At 45.8% G+C, this 20,107-nt stretch overlaps 1 protein-coding gene across 1 annotated transcript in view; it reads right to left on the bottom strand.

The window, feature by feature from the left end:
* The window catches only part of plcb1 (phospholipase C beta 1), a 641,072-nt gene that overhangs the window by 200,279 nt on the left and 420,686 nt on the right, over positions 1–20,107 (bottom strand). The window contains exon 8 of the mRNA XM_078405993.1: positions 10,266–10,366. Coding sequence (XP_078262119.1) covers positions 10,266–10,366 — 101 coding nt within the window. The remainder of the gene's footprint in view (positions 1–10,265; positions 10,367–20,107) is intronic.

Below are 20,107 nucleotides of genomic sequence, written 5' to 3'. Positions count from 1 at the left end.
ATTTCACAAAACGCTGGAGTAACTCAGCGGGTCAGGCGGCATCTCAGGAGAGAAGGAATGGGCGACGTTTTTCGGGTCGAGACCCTTCTTCAGACGGAAACGTCGCCCATTCCTTCTCTCCTGAGATGCCGCCTGACCCGCTGAGTTATACCAGCATTTTGTGAAACCTCTATTTCAAAAATAGCATCGCAAGTGATCGGCGCAGAATTAGGCCGTTGGGCTCAGTACGGGCGCTCCCCCGACTTACGATTCTTCGACTTTACGACGGAGGAAACGCTGGGCAACGGCAGCGTGCCGCAGCTCGCTTCCGGCCACATGATCGCGTGTATTCAGCGCATTTTCGATTTACGATATTTTCGGTTTACGTTGGGTTTCGCGGAACGTAACCCCATCGTTGGTGCAGGAGCACCTGTAGTTTATTGTCACGTGTACCAAGGTACACTTAAAAGCTTTTCATCAGCTCTTAAGGAATAGAATGGCGGTGCTGGCTCGAAGGGCCGAATGGCCTCCTCCTGCACCTATTCTCTATTGTCTAATAGGAGTAGAATTAGGCCATTCGGCCCATCAAATCCACTCCACCATTCAATCATGACTGATCTATCTCTCCCTCCTGCCTTCTCCCCATAACAATAGACAATAGACCATATATATAATAGCAGGAGTAGGCCATTCGGCCCTTCCAGCCAGCACCGCCATTCAATGTGATCATGGCTGATCATTCTCAATCAGTACCCCGTTCCTGCCTTCTCCCCATACCCCCTGACTCCGCTATCCTTAAGAGCTCTATCTAGCTCTCTCTTGAATGCATTCAGAGAATTGGCCTCCACTGCCTTCTGAGGCAGAGAACTCCACAGATTCACAACTCTCTGACTGAAAAGGTTTTTCCTCATCTCCATTCTAAATGGCCTACCCCTTATTCTTAAACTGTGGCCCCTTGTTCTGGACTCCCCCAACATTGGGAACATGTTTCCTGCCTCTAACGTGTCCAACCCCTTAATAATCTTATACGTTTCGATAAGATCCCCTCTCATCCTTCTAAATTCCAGTGTATACAAGCCTAGTCCCTTATTTCCTTGTCATGTCTGTGAATGGATCGATTGTAATCATGTATTGTCTTTCCTCTGACATCCATACCAATCAAGAATCTATCTATCTCTGCCTTAAAAATATCCACTGACTTGGCCTCCACAGCCTTCTGTGGCAAAGAATTCCACAGATTCACTATTGTGTGTTATCAGTGCCAGACAATACATGATTACAATCGATCCATTCACATACATGATAAGGGAATGGCGTTTAGTGCAAGGTAAAGCCAGCAAAGTCCGATCCATGATAGTCCGAGGGTCACCAATATGGCAGGTAGTGCTCACAGTGCCAGAGACCCAGGATCGATTCTGACTACGGGTGCTGCCTGTATGAAGTTTGTACGTTCTCCCTGTAACCGCGTGGGTTTTCTCCGGGTGCTCCAGTTTCCTCCCATACTCCAAACACTTGCAGGTTTGTAGGCTAATTGGTAATTACTCATAAGTTCTTAAGTCATAGCAGCAGAATTAGGCCAATTGGCCCATCGAGTCGACTCCACCATTCCATCATGGCTGATCCATCTCTCTCTCTCAACCCCATTCTCCTGCCTTCTCCCCATAACCCCCGACACCCTAACTAGTGTTTGGGCTATCGCTGGTCAGTGAGGACTCGGTGGGCCGAAGGGCCTGTTTCCACGCTGTATTTCTTTCTCAACTAAACAAATCAACCATAAACTTAGTAATTAACAGTACAAATTCACGTGTGGGTTGGAATTGGGTGAAGTAGGTGTGCAGGAGCATTGCAATTAGTTCAGGTTTATTACTGACAAGTGCAACGAGATACAGTGAAAACACTTTATTTTACATGCTTTCATAAGGCTATACGTGATTGGAGCAGAATTGGGTCATTCAGCCCATCAAGTCTACTCCGCCATTCAATCATGGCTGATCTATCTCTCCCTCCTAGCCCCATTCTCCTGCCTTTTCCCCGTAACCCCTGACACCCTCAGAATGAAAGGACACCAGTCCGAGGGTCACCAATATGGCAGATAGTAGTTCAGCACTGCTCTCTGGTTGTGGTGGGATGGTTCAGTTGCCTGATAACAGCTGGGAAGAAACTGTCCCTGAATCTGGAGGTGTGCGTTTTCACACTTCTGTACCTTTTGCCCGATGGGAGAGGGGAGAAGAGGGAGTGGCCGGGGTGAGACTGGTCCTTGATTATACTGCTGGCCTTGCCGACAATAGACAATAGACAATAGACAATAGACAATAGACAATAGGTGCAGGAGTAGGCCATTCAGCCCTTCGAGCCAGCACCGCCATTCAATGCGATCATGGCTGATCACTCAATCAGTACCCCGTTCCTGCCTTCTCCCCATACCCCCTCACTCCGCTATCCTCAAGAGCTCTATCCAGCTCTCTCTTGAAAGCATCCAACGAACTGGCCTCCACTGCCTTCTGAGGCAGAGAATTCCACACCTTCACCACCCTCTGACTGAAAAAGTTCTTCCTCATCTCCGTTCTAAATGGCCTACCCCTTATTCTCAAACTGTGGCCCCTTGTTCTGGACTCCCCTAACATTGGGAACATGTTATCTGCCTCTAATGTGTCCAATCCCCTAATTATCTTATATGTTTCAATAAGATCCCCCCTCATCCTTCTAAATTCCAGTGTATACAAGCCCAATCGCTCCAGCTACAAGCCCAATCGCTCCAGCTACAAGCCCAATCGCTCCAGCAGCCGAGGCAGCGTGTGGTGTAGATAGAGTCAATAGAAGGGAGGTTGGTTTGTGCGATGGTCTGGGCTGCGTCCTTTGATCATGAGTGGCAACAGCGTTATGTTTAAAGGGAAAGGGAGGCCAAGAACTCCAGCAATATTAAATGTTCGGGCACTAAGAACGTATTGAGAGTTTTGTACCTTTGTGATTTTGTACATGTGTTTTATTACAAATAAACTTTACTTCTGAAATGAAAAATAAAATCTATCAGTGCCAGCAAACCCCAGCAGATATTTTGGATTTTTGGTCCAAATGACACCTTTTGTTGCATCTTTCGTATGTTTTATTTCTTGGGGCGGAAAAAAAATGTAGCACATTTTTCAACATGAATGGGTAGCAAGATGGAAATGCCAGAATGTGGTTGGAATCTTTCTTGTGAATTTTTCAAAAAAACACTGCATAAATCACATCAATGTTTAGAGACTTGTTCAGCAACAACATCCAGCAATTTTCAGTCAACTCCGCAATGCACCATATTTATTTTCCCGGGCAGTCACAACAGTGGAATGTGTGCAGTGCACAAAACCATCCTCGACACTGTTTCACTCAGCTTTACAAATCACACTTAATGCTTTTGCAGATGAAAGTGAATAAATTCTCCATTTTCTTTGTGTTCGAAAAGACATGTGCTGGGAACTGCGATTACTGAAAATGTCTCTCTGTACATCAAGTGTGTGGGAAGGAACTGCAGATGCTGGATAACACAGAAGACAGACACAAAAAGCTGGAGTAACTCAGCGGGTCAGACAGCACCACTGGACAAAAGGAACAGGTGACGTTTCGGGTCGAGACCCTTCTTCGGACTGAGACTCGGGGGGAAGGGAAACGAGAGATATGAAAAGGTACAAAGACCAAATGAGGAAGGGTCTCGACCCGAAATGTCACCCATTCCATTTCTCCAGAGATGCTGCCTGACCCGTTGAGTTACTCCAGCATTTTGTGTCTATTCTCCATATACCAACGTCATTTCCATTGACTCACTGTAAAAAAAATCCTATCAGCTCAAAGCAGAAAAATGAACTAAAATAAAACCTACTGTAAATAGTTCGATTGTAATCGATTGTAATCATGTATTGTTTTTTCCGCTGACTGGTTAGTACGCAACAAAAGCTTTTCACTTTACCTCAGTACACGTGACAGTAAACCCAACCAACCAACCACCCAACCAACCAACCAACTAACTAACTAACGAACAAACAAACAAACTAACTAACTAACTAGCTAACTAACTAACTAGCGGACCAACTAATGGACCAACTAACGGACCAACTAACTGACCGACTGGCTAACTAACTAACTAACTAACTAACTAACTAACTAACTAACTAACTAACTAACTAACTAACTAACTAACTAACTAATTAACTAACTAACTAACTAACTAACTAACTAACCAACCAACCAACCAACTAACTAACTGACTGACTAACTAACCGATCTAGCTAAACAACCAACCAACTAACTAACTAACTAACCAAATAACTGGCTAGCTAGCTAACTAACCAACTAACTAACCAGCTAACTAACTAACTGGCTAACTAGCAAACTGACTGACTAACTAACTAACTATCTAACTAACTAAACAACTAACTAAGCAACTAACATGGTAAAGGTGCAGACTTTGTGCCCCATATCGGAGGAAGGACATCCGTGGCAAAACAGGGATGTGATGCTGAGGCTGTATAAGGCGCTGGTCAGGCCGCATTTAGAATATTGTGAGTAATTCTGGGCCCCATGTCTGAAGAGGAGGTTTACGAGGATGATCCCAGGAATGAGTGGGTTAACATATGATGAGCGTTTGTGGGCACTGGGCCTGTACTCGCTGGAGTTTAGAAGAATGAGGGGGGACCTCAATGAAACGTACCAAATAGTGAAAGGCTTGGATAGAGTGGATGTGGAGAGGATGTTTCCACTAGTGGGAGAGTCTAGGTCCAGAGGTCACAGCCTCAGAATTAAAGGACGGTCCTTTAGGAAGGAGATAAGGAGGAATATCTTTAGTCAGAGGCCGGTGGATCTGTGGAATTCATTGCCACAGACGGTTGTGGAGGCCGAGTCAGTGGACATATTGCAGGCAGAGATAAATAGATCCTTGATTAGTACAGGGCATACAGTCACAAGGAATAAGAGCAGAATTAGGCCATTCGGCCCATCAAGTCTACTCCGCCATTCAATCATGGCTGATCTATCTCTCCCTCCTAACCCCAATCTCCTGCTTTCTCCCCAGAACCCCAGACACCCGCACTAATCAAGAATCTATCTATCTCTGCCTTAAAAATATCCACTGACTTGGCCTCCACAGCCTTCTGTTGCAAAGAATTCCACAGATTCACCACCTTGTGACAAAATAAGTTTCTCCTCATCTCCTTCCTAAAAGAACGTCCTTTAATTCTGAGGGTGTCATGGGGAGAAGGCAGGAGAACTGGGTTGAGAGGGAGAGATAGATCAGCCATTAATGAATGGTGGAGTAGACTTGATGGGCCGAATGGCCTAATTCTACTCCTATTCTTTATGACCTTAAGACTGGGTTGATCGTGTCGATAGACAAACAGTGGGTGACACGGTGGCGCAGCGGTAAAGTTGCTGCCTCACAGCGCCAGAGACCCGGGATCGATCCTGACTAAGGGATGCTGCCTGTACGGAGTTTGTACGTTCTCCCTGTAACCAGGTTTGTAGGTTAATTGGTAATTACTCATAAGTTCATAAGTTATAACAGCAGAATTAGGCCATTTGGCCCATCGAGTCCACTCCGCCATTCCATCATGGCTGATCCATCTCTCCGTCTCAACCCCATTCTCCTGCCTTCTCTCCATAACCCCTGACAACCTAACAAGTGTTTGGGTTATCAATAGACAATAGACAATAGGTGCAGGAGTAGGCCATTCGGCCCTTCGAGCCAGCATCACCATTCAATGTGATCATGGCTGATCATTCTCAATCAGTACCCCGTTCCTACCTTCTCCCCATACCCCCTGACTCCGCTATCCTTAAGAGCTCTATCCAGCTCTCTCTTGAATGCATTCAGAGAATTGGCCTCCACTGCCTTCTGAGGCAGAGAATTCCACAGATTCACAACTCTCTGACTGAAAAAGTTTTTCCTCATCTCAGTTCTAAATGGCCTACCCCTTATTCTTAAACTGTGGCGACCTTGTTCTGGACTCCCCCAACATTGGGAACATGTTTCTTGCCTCTAACGTGTCCAACCCCTTAATAATCTTATACGTTTCGATAAGATCGCTGGTCAGTGAGGACTCGGTGGGCCGAAGGGCCTGTTTCCACGCTGTATTTCTTTCTCAACTACACAAATCAACCATAAACTTAGTAATTAACTACAAATTCACGTGTGGGTTGGAATTGGGTGAAGTAGGTGTGCAGGAGCATTGCAATTAGTTCAGGTTTATTACTGACAAGTGCAACGAGATACAGTGAAAATACTTTATTTTACATGCTTTCGTAAGGCTATAAGTGATTGGAGCAGAATTGGGCCATTCGGCCCATCAAGTCTACTCTGCCATTCAATCATGGCTGATCTATCTAGCCCCATTCTCCTGCCTTCTCCCCATAACCCCTGACACCCTCAGAATGAAAGGACATTCTTTGAGGAAGGACATCCTTGTAATTGTGGCAGTGCAGCGCAGGTTCACGAGATTAATCCCCGGGATGGCGGGACTGTCAAATGAGGAAAGATTGAAAAGACTAGGCTCGTATTCACTGGAGTTTAGAAGGATGAGAGGGGATCTTATAGAAACATATAAAATTACAAAAGGACTGGACAAGCTAGATGCAGGAAAAATGTTCCCAATGTTGGGCGAGTCCAGAACCAGGGGCCACAGTCTTAGTATAAAGGGGAGGCCATTTAAAACTGAGGTGAGAAGGATCTTTTAAACCCAGAGAGTTGTGAATTTGTGGAGTTCTCTGCCACAGAGGGCAGTGGAGGCCAAATCACTGGATGAATTTAACAGAAAGTTAGATAGAGCTCTAGAGGCTAGTGGATTCGAGGGATATGGGGAGAAGGCAGGCACGGGTTATCGATTGTGGACGATTAGCGGCAAGAACAGGAAAGCAGAGTATTACCTGAATGGTGACCGATTGGGAGAAGAGGAGATGCAATGTGACCTGGGTGTCGTGGTGCACCAGTCATTGAAAGCAAGCATGCAGGTGCAGCAGGCAGTGAAGAAAGCGAATGGTATGTTGGCATTCATAGCAAGAGGATTTGAGTTTAGGAGCAGGGAGGTTCTGCTGCAGTTGTACAGGGCCTTGGTGAGACCGCACCTGGAGTATTGTGTGCAGTTTTGGTCTCCTAACCTGAGGAAAGACGTTCTTGCCTTAGAAGGAGTACAGAGAAGGTTCACCAGATTGATCCCTGAGATGGCGGGACTTACATATGAGGAAAGACTGGATAGACTGGGCTTGTACTCGCTGGAATTTAGAAGACTGAGGGGGGATCTTATAGAAACATATAAAATTCTTAAGGGGTTGGAGAGGCTAGATGCGGGAAGATTGTTCCCGATGTTGGGGGAGTCCAGAACCAGGGGTCACAGCTTAAGGATAAGGGGGAAGTCTTTTAGGACCGAGATGAGAAAACATTTCTTCACACAGAGAGTGGTGAGTCTGTGGAATTCTCTGCCACAGAAGGTAGTTGAGGCCAGTTCATTGGCTATATTTAAGAGGAAGTTAGATGTGGCCCTTTTTGCTAAAGGGATCAGGGGGTATGGAGAGAAGGCAGGTACAGGCTACTGAGCTGAATGATCAGCCATGATCATATTGAATGGCGGTGCATGCTCGAAGGGCCAAATGGCCTCCTCCTGCACCTATTTTCTATGTTTCTATGAAGGAGATGAGGAGAAATTTCTTTAGTCACAGGGTGGTAAATCTGTACACCTCTGACACCCGTACTAATCAAGAATCTATCCATCTATCTTGTCATAAGAAGTTATCAATCTCAGATGAGAACAGTGCTATAATTTATTCAGTTGAGTGTTGAAAATGAGTTGGACCAATTATGTAGATAAATAAAAGGGAGCTGGTGCTTTTTTGACGTGAACATGAATATCACGCTGTGAAATCTGAATATATTTGCACATTCTTTTGGTAAACATGGTAAGTGAACATAATAACTGAATATAATAATTATATTCTTTTGAACCTCATGGAATCCGTTGGTTAAGCCAGCAACAGGTTAGAGTTTTGGACAAACCCTTTTGCAAAGAAACTCATTGGTGACCCTCGGACTATCTTTGATCGGACTTTACTGGCTTTACCTTGCACCAAACGTTATTCCCTTCTCATATGTCTGTGCACTGTAAATGGCTCGATTGTACCCATGTATTGTCTTTCCGCTGACTGGTTAGCACGCAACAAAAGCTGTTCACTGCACCTCGGTACACGAGACAAAAAACTGAACCGAACCGAGAAATCGAAGGCCCCTGATATCAGTCTGAAGAAGGGTCTCGACCCGAAAGGTCACCCATTCCTTCTCTCCAGAGATGCTGCCTGTCCCGCTGAGCTACTCTAGCATTTTTGTATCAATAGACAATAGGTGCAGGAGGAGGCCATTCGGCCCTTCGAGCCAGCACCGCCAGTCAATGTGATCATGGCTGATCATTCTCAATCAGTACCCCGTTCCTGCCTTCTCCCCATACCCCCTGACTCCGCTATCCTTAAGAGCTCTCTCTTGAATGCATTCAGAGAATTGGCCTCCACTGCCTTCTGAGGCAGAGAATTCCACAGATTTACAACTCTCTGACTGAAAAAGTTTTTCCTCATCTCCGTTCTAAATGGCCTACCCCTTATTCTTAAACTGTGGCCCCTGGTTCTGGACTCCCCCAACATTGGGAACATGTTTCCTGCCTCTAACGCAGTGGTTCCCAACCTTTCAAATATAGCGACCCATTTTAGAACAAGCAATCATGAAGCGACCCCAACCCTTAAAATATCTTATATATACATTCGGTTTTTGTACAACAAACTGCCATATATTGCGATTATTGAATTATAGATTATTTATTCATAAAAAATTCCAAAGCTCCTACAAACATTAATTAATTGCAAATCAATTCAAAATTGTTCGAACACACAAATTTCCACCGTTATGTAAAATATGTTTATGAACTGACTTTAATGAGACGTATCTGTTATCCTTCGTTTTACCGTATTGTTTGACACGGATAGAAGCGATAATTTATTTACCGCTTCAGGACCGATCATGAGACGTACAATATCTTTGGTGCATGGAAAAATAAGATTCTCAGCTATTGTGTGTGGCTTTTTAGCACGTGCTATTCTTAATGCAACCGTGTATGAAGCTTCAATGGCGGCTACATTTTTGTTTTGAAATAATCCACTGCTATCAAGCCGGCGGCTTTTGACACCAACAACTTTTGCTTTAAAAAAGTCAATACTTTTATCTTTCAAATCAGGGTGCTTAGTTTCGAGATGTCTTTGAAGTTTAGCTGGTTTCATAGACTCATGAGCAAGAACTTCCAAACATACTACACACTGTGGTCTTTCCACACCTGCATTAACTATGTCAGTGAATCCCCATTTCAAGAAATCATCACTGTACTTTCTCTTTCTTACACTCATTTTTAAAGGGTTAAGAATCACTCGAACAAAACTAACTACGTGTCACTGCAAGCGCGCGTACAACACTAGGTAAGTGGGAGGAGCGACAGCGGTGGCGCGACCAAGACAAAACAGAAACCAAACATGTTAAATACTGGCTTGAGTGACAACACGTTGTGTTGAGTGACTTAGGGAACTGTTACATTTAGTTTCATAGTATGAATTTATATAACTATCTTAATATGCATTTCACCGTGTTTTATATAATATTCATATCAGCTCAAAATCATTTAACGACCCCATGGCATTGGTGTCGCGACCCCGTTTGGGGTCGCGACCCACAGGTTGGGAACCACTGCTCTAACGTGTCCATTCATTCATTCATTCATCATTCATCATTCATTCATTCTTTCATTCTTTCATTCTTTCATTGTTTGATTGATTGATTGATTGATTGATTGATTGATTGATTGATTGATTGATTGATTGATTGATTGATTGATTCATTCTTTCATTCATTCATTCATTCATTCATTCATTCATTCATTCATTCATTCATTCACTCAGTGTAGGGGTGATTATTGGCCGGCGTGGACTCGGTGGGCCAAAGGGCCTGTTTTTGCACGCCCGCATCTCTAAACTAAACTAAGGGTTCGGACTCAAAATGTCGCCTGTCCACGTCCACCAGAGATGCTGCCCGACCCGCTGAGTTACTCCAGCGCTTGGTGGTCCAAGCAAGATTCCAGCATCTGCAGTTCCTTGCACCTACTCTGTGAGTGGAACGCGCGCAAGAGATCATCTCATTAGCGCCGCTGCCAGAAGTAGTCCATAAATCTTTCCATAAAATCCAAGCTAGCTTATCACACAGCAAAACAACGAATCACACGAGAAAATTGATCTCTTACTATTCTGAAAAGATGCCATCAATTTCAGGACGGGGGCAAATGTTATTCAGGAACGCTTGGAATACATCAGGCGTGAAATTTTCTTGTGGAATGGAATCATTCTGTGGAGGGCAAGGATAAAAAAAACGTTACTGGTATTAGGAAAATATTGCCTTCATAAGAAATTAATTTCAGCTACATTTTATACAGACAGAAAATGAACGGGTCGAACAAAAAGTTCAGTTCAGTTTAGTTCATTATCACGTGTACCGAGGTACAGCGAAAAGCCTTTGTTGCGTGCGAACCAGTCAGCGGAAAGACAATACATGATTACAATCGAGCCATATACAGTGTAAAGATACATGACAAGGGATAAGAGATAAGGATTGCTACAAGTGTAACAACAGGTGAGATGGGAGACTTTAACACTGCCATTTCTTTGACAATATTCCGAGAAGATTCAGTTAATTTAGTTTTTTTTGTTTTAGAGAGACAATGCGGAAATAGGCCCTTCGGCCCACTGAGTCGGGGGTATGGGGAGAAGGCAGGTACGGGGTACTGATTGTGAATGATCAGCCATGATCACATTGAATGGTGGTGCTGGCTCGAAGGGCCCAATGGCCTCCTCCTGCACCTATTGTCTATTGTCTATTGAGTCCGCACCGACCAGCGATCCCCGCACATTAACATTATCCTACACACACTAGGGACAATTTACATTTCTACGAGGCCAATTAACCTACAAAATCTAACTTCACGTAACTCTTGCTGTGTCTCTCTCTCCATCCCTCCCCCTTCCCAGTTCTCCAAGCAATCTAAAGGGCCTGTCCCACTTTAGGCGACTTTAAGGCGACTGATGGTGACTAGGCTGTCGCCGACAGTTCGCCGGGGTGTCACGGGCATGATCGTGAGGAGTCTTCCAAAGATCGTAATGGATCTCGGCGCGTCGCTGAGAAATCAAACGGAGTGAAATTTCTCGGCGACTGCTAGCTTGTCGCCAGGTATCGTTGTTTATTTCGGGCGCTGTCACACGCTGCCCCATGTTTGCTAGGTTCTCTTAAGATGCATTTAGAAGCACGTAACATTACAATAAGTAAAGTCATTTCAAAATACCATAAAATGCTCGTGTTTAACCAATTTATTTACCATCAGGACATTTGACAGGTAGATTGGAGGTGACAGTTTGACGGTCAGGTAAGAGTGGGAATTTTCACGATGTTTATGGCCATCAGCGATTACATTTAAAGTGGGCTCCAAACCCAGATATGCAACCCAGAAACCAGATATGCATCTCCCGTACATTTTCAAAGAATGCCCACACATTTTTCACAAAAATCCATTTAATAACTTAATTTTAAAAAATTTTTAATACAGCTATTAGTAAACTGGAAATAAATCCAGTTTATGCCTTGTTACAGTGAAGCTTGGTTTTCAAGTAACCTGGGAAAGATGTTATATTTCAAAATTCCCAAGGGATCTTATCGAAACGTATAAGATTGGGGATCTTATCGAAACGTATAAGATTGGGGATCTTATCGAAACGTATAAGATTATTAAGGGGTTGGACACGTTAGAGGCAGGAAACATGTTCCCAATGTTGGGGGAGTCCAGAACAAGGGGCCACAGTTTAAGAATAAGGGGTAGGCAGGCCATTTAGAATGGAGATGAGGAAAGACTTTTTCAGTCAGAGAGTTGTGAATCTGTGGAATTCTCTGCCTCAGAAGGCAGTGGAGGCCAATTCTCTGAATGCATTCAAGAGAGAGCTAGATAGAGCTCTTAAGGATAGCGGAGTCAGGGGGTATGGGGAGAAGGCAGGAACGGGGTACTGATTGAGAATGATCAGCCATGATCACATTGAATGGTGGTGCTGGCTCAATGGGCCGAATGGCCTCCTCCTGCACCTATTGTCTATTGTCTCTACCGCTGCGCCACCGTGCCTTTTAAGGCGGAAAGGACCGGATCTAACAAAGAAGCTGCATGAGAAACAGCAGATGAGATGGGAGACTTAAACTCTGCCATTTCTCTGACAGTATTCCGAGAAGATTCAGTGTCACTGTTATTTATAAACAGCTGCATCTCACGCTGACAATAAAACATTCAATTTAAATTCACAGCTTCGCAGTATTTACTGCAGTAGAAAGAAGGAAAATATTTTAAACCCATCTTGAGGTATAAAACAACTTCAATGTTTGTACTAAATGCATTAACTTTCAGCCAACATAATCATATCTCCGGGGACGTGATGTAAATAGTAAATCGTGCAGGAAATGTTGAATAACAAAAATAGAAGATAAGGCACACTTTCAACAATTGGAACTCAGAATATAAACCTTCTCATTAATTCATTACGGCCTTTCACTTTATCAGGTACAGAGACAAAATAAACGAATAAAGCCTAAAGGGCGGTCACGGTGGCGCAGCGGTAGAGTTGCTGCCTTACAGCGCTTACAGCGCCAGAGACCCGGGTTCGATCCCGACTACGGGTGCTGTCTGTACGGAGTTTTGTATGTTCTCCCCGTGACCTGCGTGGGTTTTCTCCGAGATCTTCGGTCTCCTCCCACACTCCAAAGACCTACAGGTTTGTAAGTTATTTGTCTTGGTATAAGTGTAAATTGTACTACTAATGTGTGTAGGATAGTGTTAGTGTGCAGGGATCGCTGGTCGGCGCGGACTCGGTGGGCCGATGGGCTTGTTTCCGCGCTGTATCTCTAAACTAAACTAAGCTGACTTCAATCAGTCATCTTTCATGTTATCAACTAACTTATCACCAAACCCGGTCCTCTCTTTTTTTTCTTCGAGAAATGGACCTGATCGAAGGTATTTATTCACAAAATGCTGGAGTAACTCAGCAGGTCAGGCAGCATCTCAGGAGAGAAGGAATGGGTGACGTTTCGGGTCGAGACCCTCTACCTGATGCTCTGAGAGGAATATAATGGATCCTAAGCAAAACACAAAGTGCTGGAGGAACCCAACAGGCCAGGCGGCATCTGTGGAAGGAATGGACAGGCGACTTTCCTCAGACTAATGGAGTTGGGGGGGAGAAAGCTGGAAAGAGGATGTGGGGGTGGGGCGATACCTGGCGAGTGATAGGTGGATACGTGTGAGGGAGGTGTTTAGTTTAGTTTAGCGATGCAGCGCGGAAACAGGCCCTTCAGCCCACAGAATTCGCGCCGACCAGCGATCCACGTACACTCGCACTATCCTACATACGCACAAGAGGGACAATTTACAATTATTTTTTTTGTTACTGAAGTTAAATTAACCCACAAACCTGCACGTCTTTGGAGTGTGGGAGGAAACCGGAGCACCTGGGGGAAACCCCATGCAGGTCACGGGGAGAACGTACAAACTCCGTACAGACAGCACCCGTAATCGGGATGGAACCCGGGTCTCCGGCGCTGTGAGGCAGCAACTCTACCGCTGCGCCACCGCTGATTGCCATATGGGTAGAGAATATTCCAAACTAAAATAATAAAACCATCCAATCCCACCTCGCTTTTCCCCTCCCCGACACCCACCCACATTGCTCCTCCCATCCCCAGCTCCCATCACCCCCCCCCCCAGCCTTTACTCCACCCATCTGCAAATCAACCCCACCCCCTCAACTGTATCCACCTATTACTTAGAGTCATAGAGTCATCGAGTGATACAAGGTGGAAGCAGGCCCTTCGGCCCAACTTGCATCTATCCCACACACTAGGGACAATTTACAATTTTACCGAAGCCGATTGATCTACAAACCTGCATGTCTTCGTAGTGTGGGAGAAAACCCACGAGGTCACGGGGAGAACGTACAAACTCAGTACAGACAGCGCCCGTGGTCAGGATCGAACCCGGTTCTCTGGCGCTGTGAGGCAGCAACTCTACTGCTGCGCCACAGTGCCGCCCTGTACTCTTCCGACCTTTAATTGCAGTCTAAAGCTCTCCCATCCGTCACTTATAAAAACAAGAACTTGTTTCTCCCTTGCATCTTTTGCAAGCTTTCTTGCATTTTTCACGATAAGACCATGAGCCCACAATACACAGGAGCAGATTTAGGCCATTCGGCCCATCGAGTCTGCTTTGCCATTTGGTCACAGCTGATCTATTTTCCCCTCTCAGCCCCATTGTCCAGAAGTACCTCAGAGAGCATCATGACTGGTGAAATCATAGCCTGGTTCGGCAACTCGAACGCCCAGGAACGAAATAGATTGCAAAAAGTGGTGAACACTGCCCCCGGTCCATCGCGTGCTCTGACCTCCCGTGGGACTTTGGTGGCATGAGGTAGGGGCCGGCCAAAGTTGACTGGAAAGGGACCCCATCAGTGGAACAGCAATGGCAGGTGTGTTTCTGGGAATAATCCAGAAGATTATTAACGGGTTGGACACGTTAGAGGCAGGAAACATGTTCCCAATGTTGGGGGAGTCCAGAACAAGGGGCCACAGTTTAAGAATAAGGGGTAGGCCATTTAGAACTGAGATGAGGAAAAACTTTTTCAGTCAGAGAGTTGTGAATCTGTGGAATTCTCTACCTCAGAAGGCAGTGGAGGCCAATTCTCTGAATGCATTCAAGAGAGAGCTAGATAGAGCTCTTAAGGATAGCGGAGTCAGGGGGTATGGGGAGAAGGCAGGAACGGGGTACTGATTGAGAATGATCAGCCATGATCGCATTGAATCGCGGTGCTGGCTCGAAGGGCCAAATGGCCTCCTCCTGCACCTATTGTCTATTGTCTATTGTCTAAGGTGCAGGATTATTTCATTCCAAAGAGGAGGAGAGATTCTAAGGGGATTGAGAGGCGACCGTGGCTGACAAGGGAAGTCATGGACAGCATAAAAATAAATGAGAAAACGTATGACATAGCAAAGATGAGCGGGAAGCTAGAGGATTGGGACTCGTTTAAAGAGCAACAGAGGGTAACTAAAAAGGCAATACTGGGAGGAAAGATGAGGTACGAAGATAAGCTAGCCAAGAATATAAAGGAGGATAGTAAAAGCTTCTTTCAGTATGTGAAGAGGAAAGAATAAGTGAAGACAAATGTCCCTCCAGAGACGCTGCCTGACCCGCTGAGTTACTCCGGCATTTTGTGTCTGTCTTCGATGCAAACCAGCATCTGCAGTTCCTTTTATTCACAAAATGCTGGAGTAACTCAGCAGGTCAGGCAGCATCTCGGGAGAGAAGGAATGGGTGACGTTTCGGGTCGAGACCCTTCTTCAGACAGTTCCTTCCTACACAGGTCCTTCCAGCAGTTTGTTATTTTGCTCAAGATTCTAGCAAAGGCAGTCCCTTGTGATCGTGTATAAAAAAATTAAAATTCTTCGCATTTCACAAAAACAGTGCAGCAGTTATTAACACGGAAATAATTATTCTATCGTTACAGGCAAAATCAAATGAATGTTTGCTGCCAATTCATAAACCCATCTGTCACGACAAAGGCACACTCAACAATAGCATATTTCCCAGCAATTCATGCGAGCAACACAAATTACAATTTATATTAGCCGAAAATAAATCAAGGCACTCAGGAGATGTGCCTTTCTCTGCTCAAGCTCCACTCCAAATTAACATGACCAGTAGAAAGGTTACAGATTGCCTTCACTATTTTGACATTTTGTTTACCTTCCTTGCTTGCAATTTTTTTTAGAGTCATACTGCGTGGATGGACACAAAATACTGGAGAACCACAGCGGGTCAGGCAGCATCTCCGGAGAGAAGGAATGGGTGACGTTTCGGGTCGAGACCCTTCTTCAGACTGTGAGTCAGGGGAGAGGGAACGTGGAGGTACATTTCCTTATCACCGTCTGCTTTGATCTGTCTTTTTCACACCTGACCGTGCACATCTCTCGACGTCCTCTCCCCTGACTCTCAGTCAGAAGGAGGGTCTCGACCCGAAACGTCACCCATTCCTCCTCTCCAGAGATGCTGGCCGTCCCGCTGAGTTACGCCAGCATTTTGTGTCTATCTTCGGTGTAAACCAGCATCTGCAGTTCCTTCCTACACATACAGAGTGGAAACAGGGCCTTCTTCCCAACTTGCCCACACTGGCCAACATGTCCCAGCTACACTAGTCCCACCTGCCCACATTTGACCCATATCCCTCTAAACCTATCCATGTACCTGCCTAACAGTTTCTTAAACGTTGGGATAGTCCCAGCCTCAACTACCTCATCCGGCAGCTCGTTCCATACACCCACCACCCTTTGCGTGAAAAAGTTACCCCTCAGATTCCGATAAAATCTTTGCCCCTTCACCTTCCACCTACGTCCTCTGGTCCTCGATTCCCCTACTCTGGGCAAGAAACTCTGTGCGTCTATCTGATCTATTCCTCCCATGATTTTGTACACCTTTATAAGATCCCCCCTCATGGAATAGAGACCCAGCCTACTCAACCTCTCCCTTCACCTTAAACCCATGCCCTCTGTCTCTCGATTCCCCTGCTCTGGGCAAGAGACTCTGTGCGACTACCCAATCTGATCCTCGCGTGATTTTGTCTGAACAATTTGTTATAACAGGATCGGGTTGTGTTGATAATATCTAACGGGTGTGTGTGAGTAGGCGGCTAAGTGGCTTCAAGGTAATCCGCAGTGGTCTACCCATCAGCATTCTGCTGACTTAGTCTATTGTCTATTGACTTGCCTGTAATGGCAACTTCAGTCTTTTCCAGTAAACTCTTATCTAATTGCCATCACTATACAGGCAGTGATCTTGACGCAAATCCACCGGAGAGATCTTCAAGACGTTTTTCCTGTTTAATTAGTTGTTTATTGAAGTAGTTGTACAAACAAAGAGATGAACATACCAGGCTGTACTAATTCACTCAGAGAGTTGTAAATCTGTGGAATTCTCTGTCTCAGAAGGCAGTGGAGGCCAATTCGCTGGATGCATTCAAGAAAGAGCTAGATAGAGCTCTTAAAGATAGCGGAGTCAGAGGGGCAAGGGGAGAGGGCAGGAACGGGGTACTGATTGTGAATGATCAGCCATGATCACATTGAATGGCGGTGCTGGCTCGAAGGGCCGAATGGTCTACTCCTGCACCTGTTGTCTATTGTCTATATTTCGCATTCAAGTCATAGCTGGCTGCTCTGTCGTCGTCCCCCCCCCCCCCCCCCCCCCCGCCCCTCCCCACCATCTCTGCTCACAGCTCTCGTTGCAGGTTTGGTAAGAACTGTATTCTCTCCTGGATCCCCGTGTCTAACTCCTCCCAGTACCTGTGTCTCCAGATATACCACCATGTTCTGGCTCAATAAACAATAGGCAATAGGTGCAGGAGTAGCCATTCGGCCCTTCGAGCCAGCACCGCCATTCAATGTGATCATGGCTGATCATTCTCAATCAGTACCCCGTTCCTGCCTTCTCCCCATACCTCCCTGACTCCGCTATCCTTAAGAGCTCTATCTAGCTCTCTCTAGAATGCATTCAGAGAACTGGCCTCCACTACCTTCTGAGGCAGAGAATTCCACAGATTTACAACTCTCTGACTGAAAAGGTTTTTCCTCATCTCCATTCTAAATGGCCGACCCCTTATTCTTAAACTGTGGCCCCTGGTTCTGAACTCCCCCATCATTGGGAACATGTTTCTTGCCTCTAACCTGTCCAACCCCTTAATAATCTTATATGTTTCGATAAGATCCCCTCTCATCCTTCTAAATTCCAGTGTATACAAGCCTAGCCGCTCCAGTCTTTCAACATATGACAGTCCCGCCATTCCGGGAATTAACCTAGTAAACCTACGCTGCACGCCCTCAATAGCAAGAATATCCTTCCTCAAATTTGGAGACCAAAACTGCACACAGTACTCCAGGTGCGGTCTCACTAGCGGCCTGTACAACTGCAGAAGGACCTCTTTGCTCCTATACTCAACTCCTCTTGTTATGAAGGCCAACATTCCATTGGCTTTCTTCACTGCCTGCTGTACCTGCATGCTTCCTTTCAGTGACTGGGCTCCTCCCAGTCTGTTATGCCCATATATGTATTCATCTAACGACAGCCCCCAAGTGACCAAAATAACACGGCAAGATATATCTCGACAAAATAATATAATATGCTCACAGCAGCCAGCACAGACACAAATAGCTCCTACATTGCCTTTGTGTATTAATAATATAAAAACAATTAGGTGCCAGGACACTTTCTTACATTCTTCATTGATTGTAAACCTAGACTTCAGATGAATAAAGGCTGTAAATTTATTGGATAAACTTTGGCCGATCGAGTCATAGGGTCATCCTGTGTGGAAACGGGCCTTTCGGCCCAACTTGTCCACTCCGACAGCGATTTCTTTCTTCAGTTACTGCATCAAACTGTACAAAATCATGAGAGGAATAGATCGGGTAGATGCACAGAATCTCTTGCCCAGAGTAGGGGAATCGAGCACCAGAGGACAAAGGTTCGAGGTGAAGGGGAAAAGATTTAATAGGAATCTGAGGGGTAACTTTTTCCCACAGAGGGTGGTGGGTGCATGGAACGAGCTGCCGGAGGAGGTAGTTGAAGCTGGGACTATCCCGATGTTTAAGGAACATTTAGACAGGTACATGGATAGGACAGGTTTGGAGGGTTATGGACCAAGCGCGGGCAGGTGGGACTAGTGTAGCTGGGACATTGTTGGCCGGTGTGGGCGAGTTGGGCTGAAGGGCCTGTTTCCGTGCTGTAACTCTCTATGACTCTAACACTCCCCTGCAGTGCCATATTTCATATATCGCATTGTGTCCTTTGGAAATGTGCACTCTGAATCATGGCATGTTACACACAGAGTCACACAGCGTGGAAGCAAACTGCCTTTTTATGTGTAAGAAGGAATTGTAGATGCTGGTTTACACCGAAGATAGACAAAGTGCTGGAGTAACTCAGTGGGTCAGGCGCCATCTCTGGAGAGAAGGAATACATCATGTTTCGGGGTCGAGACCATTCTTCAGTCCGCGAGTCATGGGGGAGGGAAACTAGAGGTACAAAAAGTTTCAGAACAAATCAGAGCCGGCAACGAGAAGGGTCTCGAACTGAAACGTCACCCATTCCTTCTCTCCAGAGATGCTGCCTGTCCCGCTGAGTTACTCCACCATTTTGTCTCTATCTCCTGCCATTTTATATAGTCATGCAGTCTTACAACGTGGAAACAGGCCCTTCGGCCTAACTTGCCCACACTGGCCAAGCTGCCCCAGCTACACGAGTCCCACCTGCCTGCCTTTGGCCCACATCCCTCCAAACCTGTCCTGTTCATGTACCTGTCTATGTATTTCTTAAAAGTTGCGATATTACCTGCAAGGTGTTGCAAAAGAGGTTGGATAAACCTTTTTGGAAGATGGAGAAACAAAGGGCTAAAGGGAACAAGCACAAGACCGAGGTTGAGTCACAGGGAACTGCAGATGCTGGAATCTTGAGCAAACACAAAGTGCTGGAGGAACTCAGTGGGTCAGCAATAATCTTGGGAGGGGCAGGTACATTTTGAGTCAGGACCTTTCTTCAGACTTCTCATGGACCTTACTCATAGAGTCACAGAGTGTTACAGTGTGGAAACAAGACCTTCGGCCCAACTTGCCCACACCGGCCAACATGCCCCAACTACACTAGTCCCACCTGCCCACATTCGGTCCATACCCCCCCCCCCCCCCCCCCCCGCCCCCCAAAACCTGTCCTATCCATGGAACTGCCTAAACGTTTCTTCAGGGGAAAAAAGGTGGTGGGTGGGTGTATGGAACAAGCTGCCAGAGGAGGTGGTAGCGGAGGCAGGTACTATAGCACTGTTTAAAAGGTACATACGTGGACAGGTACCTGGATAGGATAGGTTTGGAGGGTTATGGGCCAAATGCGGGGCGGAGGGAGTAGTGTTGATGGGGCATGTTGGCCGGTATGAGCAAGTTGGGCCGAAGGGCCTGTTTCCATGCTGTATCACT

The sequence above is a fragment of the Rhinoraja longicauda genome, chromosome 9 (assembly GCF_053455715.1).
Source record: "Rhinoraja longicauda isolate Sanriku21f chromosome 9, sRhiLon1.1, whole genome shotgun sequence".
NCBI classification, from domain to species: Eukaryota; Metazoa; Chordata; class Chondrichthyes; order Rajiformes; family Arhynchobatidae; genus Rhinoraja; species Rhinoraja longicauda.
This window is presented reverse-complemented; position numbering and strand designations above follow the sequence as displayed.